We start from the raw sequence: 12,904 nt of genomic DNA, 5'->3' as shown, positions 1-12,904 counted from the left end.
AATCAATTGCTGTCGTTGATAATTGCCAACTACGAAATGTGAACGAGAATATTTACCTTCATCGCAACGTATTCGTATTGATCCACCCTCAATCGTCTCAAGTTATTCGTAAAAGCAAGCATCCTCTCGATACATGTAGCCAAACCCAATTGTCTAGCTTGTTCAAGTGTAATTGACTTTCCTAATGATACCCTTATTTCTCCTGGCGTACTCATACTTCGAAAACAGCACGAGAAAAGTAATAATTCACACCATGAATTAATCAGAAGGCATATTTGATCATCGATCGATATATTTTTGAAGAGTGGCAAACTCTTGCACCACTTGACTATTTTATAAAGTCTGTGATCAGCGATATTGCACAAATTTGATAGAAAATCTGGTGGTTGAGATGAATTCCCATTACCAGCAGAATTGGTCCCTGGATTAGTCTGATCGTTCGTTGAATTCTGGTCTAGATTGGGCGATGGTCCCGGGCTTGGACTCGGTGGTTCACCTCGACTATCGAGATTGCCATTGCTGCCAGTAGGAATGCCAAGTGATTCCCCAAGACTTCCAGTACCATTACCCTGGCCAGCACGATCATTATCATTATAATGCCAAAGATGCTCAACATCCATGATATCTTGCAGCAACTGAGGTACAACCTGCATTTTATTATGCGAATGATTCCAGTGGTGTCTCGCCGAATGATGATGCTCTCCTGGTGGTGCTGGACTGCAATTACCCGGATTCATTTTATCACCAGATATGCCTCCAGCCGTATTACCCATGAGATTAGCAGGTAGTGTATAAGTGCACTGATAGGTACTCCTACCACCTCGAGTTCTATCCTCACGAATAGCCTCTAGCTTCATTCCCATGTTGAGACACTTGTCAAACCTACATGCCGGACATTTTTTTCTCGTAGCAACTGTTACAGGACAACCAGCGCCCCTCAGGCATACGTAATTCTTACGATTTTGTACAGTACGTTTGAAGAAACCCTTGCACGATTCACACGAGAATATACCATAATGAAATCCACTTATCTTGTCACCGCATATTGGGCATGGACTGTTGATGAGTTGCTGTCTCGTTGATATGCCTGAAGGTGCTGATGGTATTTTACAATCCTCCTGATCATCGTTGTGTACATCATTGGTGATATCAGGTGGATTTGAATAATGGGCATTTGTCGTTGAACCAGAGGGTAGATGTAGAGGACTACCCTGGGGTAGCTGATGATGATGGGGATGGGCGTGTCTGGGTTGTTGAACTGGTGAATGGGTGGGTGGACTGAGGGAGCCGTAGCTGTAGCAGCTGCTTGAGGCGTCTGAGTTATTACGCGATAGGGAATGAGAGAGAGAAAGCGAGAGTGATGATGTGGAATTGTTGAAACTGTGACGTGATAATGAGAGAGATGATGATGGCACTGGGCTACCAGCACCAAGGGCATTGTGCCGAGCTGCATGTGGCGATTGAGTTGGTGAACTGAAGACACTGTAGGCAGAGTGAATCGCCGAGTCTGGCGATGGTACTTGCGATCTCGTGTGACTGTGTTTCTGAAGGTGATGACGTGGATTCAAAATGGGACTGTGATTCGGTGTTGAACTGTTGTAGCCACCGAGGAGTTTACCAACTAGAAGTGGAAGATCACTCTGTTGATTCTGCTCCAAATCCCTTTGTTGAGGGTGTGGCTGATGCTGTTGTTGTTGTTGCTGTTGCGGCTGCTGCTGAGGATGCTGGAGTCCCTGGCCATGAGACAGTGGCATCGCAGCGTCATTGTGACCATGCGCAATACCAGGACTCGATCGAAAATCTGGCTCTGGTTTTATCGGAAATTTCTGCTCCTGCAGCCCAGGACTTGCACTGCACACCTGCACCCCCTCCATCGACATCTCCTCGTGCTCCTGATTTGTAATTGTATTGGAAGACATCTCCTGATCCGACAATTCACCCTCCCACGACATTGGTCGCTCTGGTTGTTCATGAGAATCATCGGCATTCGATCCACAGTCTGGATCACCATCGCGTTTCTTTTTCGTTCGTAAATTGACACCACGAAAGTCGATCTTACTAACTTCACCATCACTGTCCTCAAGATCATCCACCGAACTTGTTTCGGGCCCATTGATACCAGGACTGGGGCTACTTCCACATGATGATACCACCGATACTGTCACGCCATTCTGACCACCCAGGTACTTGACACTCTTACCTGTCAAATCAAGAAGACGATATTCAATATATTAAATAACAATCTAGACGAATGGGTAAACGTGTCGTATCAACTTAGCTCAATGAAACATGCTCAACACTGTGGAATGCATATGAAATTCATGTTTGACGGGTCTAAAATACAACAGGTTTATGTGAACAAGTGTCGCAAGAGTTGTGCACGAGTGGGACTGAGAAGAAAAGCATGTGCAGTAATAATCTCCCCAGGTACGTGCCTGAAAGCCAAAGCATTAATTTACCCCCTCTCATTCCATGACACAAAGGAGTCGAGAGAAAACCACAAGTTGAGCATATTTCTTTTAAAAGCCAAAGGGGGAAACCCCAGAGATGGATAAAAAAAAATGGAGAGGGAGAGACTCAATGAGTATTTACCATCGTGCATATCCTGTACCGGTGGTACATTGATAGTTGTCACTGATACATTTTTACCCGTCTCAGGATTGCGTGTTACAACTGATGTGCCAGCAACACTGGACGAGCTCTTCCATGGCTGTGCTGGTGGCCACCAACCTGGGCCGTCTGTGGGAGCGTTTTGCTCCGACATTCTCAGCTGTTGAGGACGTGTATCCTCCCTCGGGCAAATAGCCACGCACCTTCCTCCTCTTCACGTGACCCTAAGTCTATCAACGTAGGATGATTGCTCAGCATCCTGAGCAAGACCCTCGTCGATTACAGCTACTCCCGTATACTTTGAACTCGTTGGGTGATACCCTCGTTTTTTATTCTGAAATCAATACCATTTCTGGTGTAAATTCAACGTCAAATTTGTGTACTTATTCTGGAAGGGCGAGTGAAAAAAAAATATTGGACAATAGCCAAACTGCCTTCTACCCGTGAGTACGTAACGGTCGTTCGAGCAAGGACGGCCCACTTCCGGTCCCGTGAACGACCTTCGCGCGGAAATGGACACGCACATGGCCGCCAACACACTCGATATAAATATACTGCGGCCAATAGAAATAGAGGGTAGAGAGGGGATTGGATAAATTTGTACGTCGAGGATAACCAGGCGATTGTACCTCTGAGGAGGACGCGAGAATTTTGCTGTCCAGACCAACGGACAAGTAGACAGGGCACCAAGAAGGCTAGGAGGCGTTCAAACGGCGCACAGTGGTTGCCTTGGGAGCCGGGGATCGGGGAACCGGTGATCGGGGACCTACGGGGGGCTGGACGGGAGGGAGGTGAGGAAAAAAAAAAAAGTCGCCGCGATATGACGCACGTTAATCCATGAGAAAGCCGATGGAGAAGGGGGAGAGAATATAAAAAGGGAAAGAAAAATGGTAAAAAATGGGGGGAGGCATGAGGTGGAGTAGAAAGGACGGAGATAGTGGGTTTGACGCGAGGTAGACAGCAGAGTATCCATACACGCATTCCACGACAGCCGTGTGGGTTACAACCACCAGGAGGCTGTGTTTAATTCGGCGATGGATAAATTTCATCAATAACCTTCAACCCAACCCTGGAATTTCCAGCGATTTCGAGGTATCACACCGGAAATTCTTCGGTCTCTCAGAAGACCTGACTTATGAAATAGCCGTCTTGAAAAATTAATTTAACTGATATTTTTTATCGCCTGTTTCAGAATAAATAAAAAAAAACACCTCCGAGACACTCTGGAGTCGTACAAGTGGAACCTGTTCCCTCGGTTTTATCGATTTACTAGAAACCTGCAATGAATGTCACAGGGTATCCAAACATTAAACATTTTTTTCCACTCATTCCGACGATGAAAAAAAAATTTTTAATTTTTCATCAAGAAAATGTTAAAAGTCCAGTTTGCAATAGCTCATGGATTTAAAAAAAATGGCAATCCTGAAAGGTCGGAGGTATTTCACTATCTACATATAATTTCGATGCATTAATTTCAGGTGGAGGGAAGAATGATAAATAAATAAATAGATAATGGCAGGACCTGCATTCCTGACGAGGCACTTCGCTTGTTTCCCCATTTAGCCCCTTCCAACCAGACTGTCTCTTTATTCCATCGAGACCGGCTCGTGTATTTTCTGCGAGAGTCATAACCCATACATATAAACATTATTGGTGCGTGTGTGCAATGGTTGTATGGCTGGTTATCTGGTTTGGGCGTTGCTCCACACACCAGTGCACTCACTTTTCTTCACTCCCCTTCGGCTTCCTACCCGTCGATTTCTCAATCATTTCCACATATCTATCGTGAGACCGTCGTTAAATTGATCTCGCTCACGCACTTTCGTGTTGTGCAAAGCAATTAATCATTCTCATTCATATTTTAAAAAAAAAGTAAATAAATAACTGGACAAAATAATGATGAAATAATATCTGAATGAATTACCAGGTACCATCTTCACCTCTTGATGCCCCAGGATTCACCCTTGTCCAGGAAAAATAATTTAAATAAATAAATTGCGTTAGCTCGTTGGTTTTATTCGTTGCAGAAGAAAGAGCAGTGTTCCTCGAAGTAGTTGATGAAGGGAGTGAGACACAAGCAGATATAAAAAGCGAAGAAGGTGAAAAGAGCTCGGTGACCCGTACGTGGTCCCTCCACTCCCATCAAAACGACCAGTGCGTTTATTACGTCTTCTCCACCTCCAAAAAATTCAACCACTCGTCATTTTCACCACGAGAGAATGAAAGACAAGGAGAAGGGCAAACAAAAAGTAACAGGGCAGTGCGGATGGTAATAAAAAAATAAAATCAACCGCAGACGCACCTCCATGAGTCGGCGTTATTCCCTCGATTATTTTTTACTCCTTTATGCCCTCGACGAAAAATGAGAAAAAAAAAATCAAGCGGGAAATGGTCTGTAGGGGCATTCAGAAAATAGTTTTAAAAAAAAAGTGCAACGGGGAGGGTTACGCCGAGGCAGAAGCCGGAAGACTAGAAAGTGTCGTAAGGTCTACGTTTTGGGAGTGTTGTAGACTCATGTAACCAAGAGTGCGCGCAGCCTCTTCAACTTCTCAGTGAGGAGCTGAAGCAAGAAAAAGCACCAGCGAGAGAGAAAGAGGGGAATCACACACATGCACACGAAAATGAGGTAGTCAGAGTATTGGTGGTAAGGTCAAGGCCCTCGACGCCCTACCCTCTATGCACCTTGGCGGTCACGTGACGCGACTCAAGGTCCCCTATCCCCACCATCACCGGGTGCCGCGTGCACTTCAAGTTGCAACGCCCGATGCCCCACGTCCCACCATCACACACCACCTTCATCAGTGATGGGTGAATTTCATTTTTTTCAATCCCAAATTCTCAAATCTCGAAAAATTTATCAACTATCACTCGGAGAAAATCATATATCCGAAGATATATCGGAATAGTCAGAATATCCGGATATATTTTTGGGAAAAAATGGGGTATATTTAGGATATATCTATGCAGATATATTTACAGCTCATGTAACGTGAATATTTGATGCAAAATAGAATATATGGGGTATATTTTCAAGTACTAAATATTCCTGGAGTTGATGTCATTAAAAATTGACTTAAAAATTCAAAACATTGTTTTTTTAATTATCCAAAATATTGAAATTCGATTACAATATCGATTTTTCTTTATTGTGTATCGACATGCATTGGGATCGTCGACCGCTCGCCTATTCTCAGCAACGTCACCGATCCAGCATCAACCTCATCACCAGAGAATCCGGAAGCCGAAGTAATCCGGAAGTACTTGAAAATTCGTGTCGCGCCCCGAGTTCCAGAATGTCCATGAATTGGCAAAAATATGGAGAAGAGAAGAGTTGTGTCAGACGTAGGTATTATGCAATCCATTCTTCGTCGAATGAGCAATAAATATTTGAACGATTAAAGACAGTCTCTCAGGAGACTTGCGAAATATAATATTCACTGGATCCCCTCCTCGCTTGGCTTGTAGTGCATTAGATATTATAAATCCCCTCTCGAATTCACTCCTCCAAATGCCAGCTTCACTCCGTTTCTATGTCAATCCTGGTATATCCCCCCTGCACCCTGGTGTCCAAACAACCAGTGGAGCTCATGGTACTACTGTGAATGCTGGATAACGTGCGTGTTTTCCTTTCACCCAGACAACTCCTTGCCGTTCGTACAAAACACCACATATCTTTAACATCGTGCCGCAGGATAAATAGAGATTGAGATTGCTGTACACCGATCGCAATGTCCATTGTAACAATATTTATCCAACAACGAAAATTCGAGGGAATAAAATATTCACCCTGTTATACAACAATCAGGATCTTATTTTCCACGCTGGCATATCCAATTTATTCACAACCGTTGGTGTATGGAATTCGATACGTCACAGAGCCGGTTTACTATTATGACAAATGTTGTACTGTTGAATCTACGGATAAAAATAAATATCACCATCAATTTAAGATTGTGAAAAATTCTGGTGAACAACTGGAATCATCGGTGTAGCTGTTCCTGTTCCAGTAGATCCTGGAGAATTGATGTGGCTGACGCACTATTTCCGAGATACCATATTGTTACATAAATTCAACCGAGGACGACGTCAAAGTCGTAATCGAAAGGACGAACGTTCTCCTCCAGGGCGCGACTCGAGAGTTACCATTCATTCTCACCAAGGAGGCAAATGGTGGTGGGAAAATGGGAGGACGGAGAGTGTTGCACTGGCAAGAGTAAAAGAGTAATCGATGTGTCGAGAGGAATTTCCGTGCGCATCACTGCTGGATAAATCATGCACTAGTCATGTAATTATACAATAGTATTTAATGCATTAGTGAGAACCTGGAGGAGATGCACTGATGGTACCACTTAATCTCTCTTTGTCCTGTGGATGAGATGATAAAAAATGAGGGTGAGCTATTTGTGCCCGAGGTGTCAATTGAGGAATATTGTAAAAAAGAGAGAAACACTCAGGATATCTACGTACAACACTAGGTGGGCATAAGGTCGGTGGTCGTTGGCGCAAGAAAGCAGAAATGTACAGTTAGATTGGTGCCCCCTTTGGTTGGACTGGCGAATAGCGTTACGTTGGGTCAGGAGACGTGCAGATGAGTCTTGGAAAAATATGAAAAAAAAAAATCATTCAACAAAAATTCTCACCATTAAAATCATTTTGATAAATTATGGATGAATAAAATAATATTAAAAGACGATGATGAAATGAGACGAGCGAGGCGCGGTCACTTCGTCGACGACGTTCATCAATATTCATAAGCCCTCGTCCCAAGGATCTCGAGGAGATACCATGTCGGCACTTCTGCGAAATACCGTACGTGTAAGATCCGAGTTATTTCACCATTGGAGGTAAATGAGAATGAAAAATCTCAAGTAGGGAGATTAAATAGTTGAGGGGATATACGTAGAACTTATGCAGAGTGGAGATAATAAAAGAGTCTGGCATCAATCACCCTTGGATTTAGGTTGCATCATATTATCCAGCACGCACGGAAAGTACGTACCAAACGTGACGTGTTGTACACTTGGGTACAGAGAGATAAAGAGAAATAAAAATTAGATGAGAAAGAAAGGTATAGACACGCGATCTCAGCATCATGAATCAACGTACACCCTAGATAAGACTTCTGATCTAACGGAAAAACACGAATTTATAGGCGTCGATCGTGGGAGGATTATGAGTATATTAAATAACTCTTGAGTGGGGAGAATTAAAGGGGAAGGGATGGTAAAAAATATGAAGAAAAGATGGATGAAGTGGATAGAATGATGGAGTACCGTGAAGATGTTGTCAAGGGTGCGTGGGATTAAAAGGGACTCATCGAGTCTTCAGGAGGCGGAAGTGACTCCCTACGATTTACGATCATTGGACGTTGGTGGCTTCTTGAAAGGTCGTCGTGCGTTTTATATTACTTATTTCATCCTGAAAAAAGATACACTCGTGCCTCGAGGTCGGTCACACGAACTCTCATGAGATATGTGAATTCACCGACAAGTTTGTACGACAGAGAAGCGTCAATGGCACAAGGTACAACCGTAATCCACCATATACCGCTAGAAAATAAAGAAACCATTCCGTTTTTCATTTAACTTCTTCTACCAGTCTCTCCTACTATTTCACGCTCAATAATTAACGATATTGTTATTTTTTCAACGTTTGACGCAATAATTTATGCACTTGGCATGAGATGAAGAAAGGGTTGAGAACACCGGCTAAAAAGATAAGAAAGTGGAAGGTGAGGAGGATCACTTGGTGAAGTGGTTGGTGGCACCGATGGGAAACGAAGTGGTATATGTCTGGAATCCTGGTGGGGATGGGAGAAGTAGAGGATGAGAGGCAAGGGGAGGCTCAAGGCCGATCGCACTCTGTCAGAGGCCAAAGCTGCGCGCCCAAATATCAACACAGGTCTCCTCATACCTTCAACAACAAACATTCACCCTTTGACTTTTAAATACTATTTTACTAGTCTAAAAACAAATGTTCAATCAAGCTGCCTCTACCCACTCATTCCACTCCATCTCCTCTTATTCAACTCAGCACATGGAACTCATAAACCCCATATCCCATTTTAGCGGTTTCAGGTGGTCAATTTTTTCCACACCACCAGCATTTTTTTCTTCAAACAAAGGAAGCCAACTACTCGGGTTCCTATTGAATATTTTTATCTATCTGAGAGTTGAGATTTTTACGAGACGAATTTATGAGTAATGAGATAATTGGTAAAGAGTGCAGCGTGTAAGATGAACATAACCTCGCGAGTGTTACAGAAATTGCAGTTGGGGATGTCCTCGGAGGGTGGAAATTTTTGAAAGAATATAAAAAAGAGACAGGAGACATTAATACATATGTACGAGGGAGAGATTTCAGGAGCACTCTCACCGTGATTGGCCTCGGTCGTGACTTACCTCATGCCTCACGGTGGGTTCCTCGATTCCTGGTGTTCCTGGATTTGATGATAGTGTGAGACGGTCCCTCGACCAATACACCAACGAAACCAAGAGGACACACAGGGGCACGCACTCCTTTCAGATGTTCTTTATCTTTCTCAGTCTCTCAACCATACACACAACACTTTCCGACTCCTTCCACTCTTGTTTCCCCCTCGATGTCGTCCTCCTGTCCCCCCTCAATCTCCTCGTTCTGTCTCCCTCTCTTTTCTCCTTGTCGACGATTCCTTCCCTGTTTCACCCGCACCACTTGTGCCACACCAAAGTAACCACTGAAAAATCCTGCTCCTCCTTATTTTTTCATATATTTTTTTTTTTCATTCACCTTCCTCTACCCCCTTGAAAGCCCTTTTTATTTCCTCCCGTTTCTCTTTTATTTCATCTTCCTTTCACACAAGATTCATGAAGACGTTTTACTCCTTTTCCTTTATTCTCGGGCCTCGAAACGACTCTCTTTCACCTCTCGCCGGGCCCAAACGTGGCACACAAGTATTTTATAATCCACCATGCATGTGTCGACATGCTAATTCATCAGATGTAGATGACCAGTCAAATTGAAATACTGATTGGATCACGACAGGATGGTGAATCAAACACCGGGGGTTATCAACATGAGGAACAACTTGGGCCAACAGTTGGCGGGTTGTTCCTCATAACCAGCAAACACGATGGCGACTACCAAACAACCGCTGCAGATTACCTGGACATTTGGATAGAACTTGGTGAACGGCTAACGGAATGACCTCCGCTCTTGCGCCAGCGCCTCACACACTTGGTCACTTTTTTTTATTTATTATTATTATTATTATTTAATCTACCAGTTGTGATTTTTTTTCATTCACAAGCGTCACACACTCGACCGTACGCGAACAGTCTGACTCCTGGACTGTCTTTGCCTGGTATCTCTCTCGGTCAACCACCACGAGACACCAGAGCTGTTGCCTTTGTCTGTGTTATTTGCCACTGTGTGCATGCTTCAGTTATAATTGCCGCGATCGAAGATTACTGGTCAGAAGTTGTGGTGGGGACGAGAATTTTATGGTGTTACACACTCGGTGGGGATACCTGGTTGACTGGCTTTCTTCGGTTGCCACCAGTTTACTCGGTGGTTCAACATCTCTGTCTTCTCACCAGACCCAACTAGTGGCTCTCTTCGTATAGTGCATCTACACCAGGGGGCAGCATCTCATTGGATAATATTTTACCCGGGGATATTTTGAATTGTCAATCATATTGTTCATTCCAGATGTTCGAGTACTGGTTTTCGTATCACAGGGGGATATTCATTCATTGTAAATAGTGACTGCTTTTTTCAGGGGTCATTGGAATTTTCCAATCAATTTTGTAATCAGAGATGTACTGCGATGAAATTGTGGAATTCAATGTCAGCGATTTGGTGCTGCATAAGTGTTTTGCAATGTGAAACAGTTTTGGAAAAATGAGAGCACATGTCGAGGAAAAATATTTTTTTCTACTGGGAAATGCTGGGGTAATGTCGAGCGTCATTAAAAATTATTCTATTCTGAATTAAACAAATATATTCAGATAAATTAAGTGTTTGGTAATTAGTGGATTGATAGACTCTCAAGTGTCAAATTAAATTAAATTTTAATTAGCTGTAATTCAACGATTCTTTCTCAATTAAATTTTCCGAATTAAAAATTTTCCAGGAGTATTTAAATGTTCCCGCGTGATTCTCTGGTGATTGCCGCTAACGTCGAGTCACAGACCTGCCATAATAATCGAGGAAAAATATGTTGGTACATTTTCTCATCAACAAATAAAGAGAATTGTCAAAAATGTGGCAGTTCAACACGTGGCAATGCACCAGTAGTGACAGGAGCAATTACAATTAAATTGTATTGAATTTTATAATTGATGATCTCATTACTATTTTCAGATACTCCATTGAAAAGTCCAACGGTAAATATCATTACATAAAATTCCTTCAAGCTCGTAAATCCTGAAATTCTCCGGTGAAAATGTTGAGCCTGACATGCAGATTTGGATACAAATTTTATAGTAAGTTACGGCTCGAATATTTTTTCAAATTCCTCCATATAATTTCGATACTTAACGTTTTTTCTGGTTTGATTTTATTCTAGACATGCAGAATGCCGCAGATTACCACTACTACAGTGAAGAGACATCGATTATCCCCGAAAATATTACGTCAACTGAAATAATAGCGATTTCCTTTTTATTTCCCTCAGATAAAATAATGAAGTTACTTTCCGATTGTATTAATTCGATAGCCTCAAATGAGAAATCAATACAGTGAATTATATGTATTAAAGGTTCGATGAATCCCATAAATATCATGATGCAAGAGTTGTATGCAATGTGTGTCATGTCAGTCTTTGGTAATATTAAAATACCTCGTGGATTCACTCAATTGAACTCAGACTTGTTGCATAAATTACCAACAAAAATTTCGTATCAACGATTCCCAACGATTGGAAATCGCCCCGAATCATAATAACAAGTATACCCCACGAGTATTATATCGAGGTTGAAAAAATGAGCAAACAATGCGCTCGTAAAATAATTTTTCTAAACACATCTCTCAGTACAATGTCGGCGGTGAGATCGCTCTGGGAAGATTCGCTGTTATATACGCAATACAAGCCCAGGTATGGTTCCGCGATATCGGTATGCATGAAAAATAGACCAAGGAATTTATTCCGTATCACGATACAATATTTTTCATCACTCGGGGTAACGCGTGAAAATTTCTTTCCCCCTCGAATTTATATCCGACGAAAATGTTGCGTTTGAAAATGGAAATATCAAGATTTCCCCGTGGGTTACGTAGAGATACATCCCAGTGTGGAATCCTCAGTGATTGCTCGCTATATACATTCTCGAACAGGTTCACCGCAAGATCTTTCCCTTCCGGCAGGTGCGATAAACTCTTACCTCTCTCTCTCTTATTCTCAGTACAAATACTCTCGTAGGTACATCCACTGCACTCACTATTTTCACTCCAAGTTATTCCATGCAGAATCTCAATCTCCGTCGTGCCAATTTTCCACTCTAAAAACGTCCTCTAAAAATTGGGTTAAAAATGTTAATTATCTCATCGCTATTAGATACATCAGCCTATTTCGCCACATAACTGGTATTACGTGGACCAATTTCGGATAGTCGTATAAATCACAGGGAGATTGAGATTTGAATTGCAGAGAATTTTGCCGGAGGCCTTATCTCAATATTCAGAGGAGAAATTTTCGCGCGCAAAAAAAATCATAAAGAACGCCAACGTATGAGTGAATCCCTGTTTTTTTTTGTGGTGTCTTAAAAAGTGATTGATTAGGTTCACAGGTCTATTTACATTAAAAGCTTCTCCATGTTGACTGAAACTTTCATACCACGTCACTTTCGTTGGGTGTGAAAGTAGTCCGAAAATGCGACCGATGTCACCGCACCGGCGAAATGAAATAAATAAAAAAAACATATACCCAATTGTAAAATAAATGGGTGTGATTAATCCTCTAGAAAGTCATCCATTGAAATTAAAATAAAGGAGGGATTAATTAAATCATCGCGTGGATTGTCGGCGGTATTTTTTTCTTGCAATTTTTTATCCTCTCGTCGGCACCTCTAGAGGCTTTCCTATTAATTAAATTACAAGAGCACCTCCGACGATTTCGTTTAGTTATTACGTCAACAGGTACCATGGAAAGGGATCTGCGTATTATACGCAGGAAGTCACCTGGGGACTCTCCCTCGATTTCTGCAATATCTCGACAGTGACACGCCATTTCGATCCTCTCGTCCATATTTCCTTTCCAATGTTGTCCTTTCACTTTTTATCGAAAGACAATTACGTTAATATTTAGGGGAGTTTG

At 42.4% G+C, this 12,904-nt stretch overlaps 1 protein-coding gene across 6 annotated transcripts in view; it reads right to left on the bottom strand.

Annotated features, from left to right (window-relative positions):
* The window catches only part of Hr39 (Nuclear hormone receptor FTZ-F1 beta), a 151,875-nt gene that overhangs the window by 2,443 nt on the left and 136,528 nt on the right, over positions 1–12,904 (bottom strand). For 3 of the 6 annotated variants that reach the window (XM_011304055.1, XM_011304056.1, XM_011304057.1), the window contains 2 exons: positions 2,593–2,944; positions 57–2,200 (listed from right to left, as the gene is read on the bottom strand). In XM_011304055.1, the coding sequence (XP_011302357.1) occupies positions 57–2,200; positions 2,593–2,764 (2,316 nt within the window). In that variant the 5' untranslated portion in view covers positions 2,765–2,944. The other 3 variants (XM_011304054.1, XM_011304059.1, XM_011304058.1) reach the window with 3 other exon arrangements.

The sequence above is a fragment of the Fopius arisanus genome, unplaced genomic scaffold (assembly GCF_000806365.1).
Source record: "Fopius arisanus strain USDA-PBARC FA_bdor unplaced genomic scaffold, ASM80636v1 scaffold00036, whole genome shotgun sequence".
In the NCBI taxonomy this organism is placed as follows: Eukaryota; Metazoa; Arthropoda; class Insecta; order Hymenoptera; family Braconidae; genus Fopius; species Fopius arisanus.
Note: the sequence above shows the minus strand (reverse complement) of the source record. Positions and strands in the feature narration are given on the sequence as shown.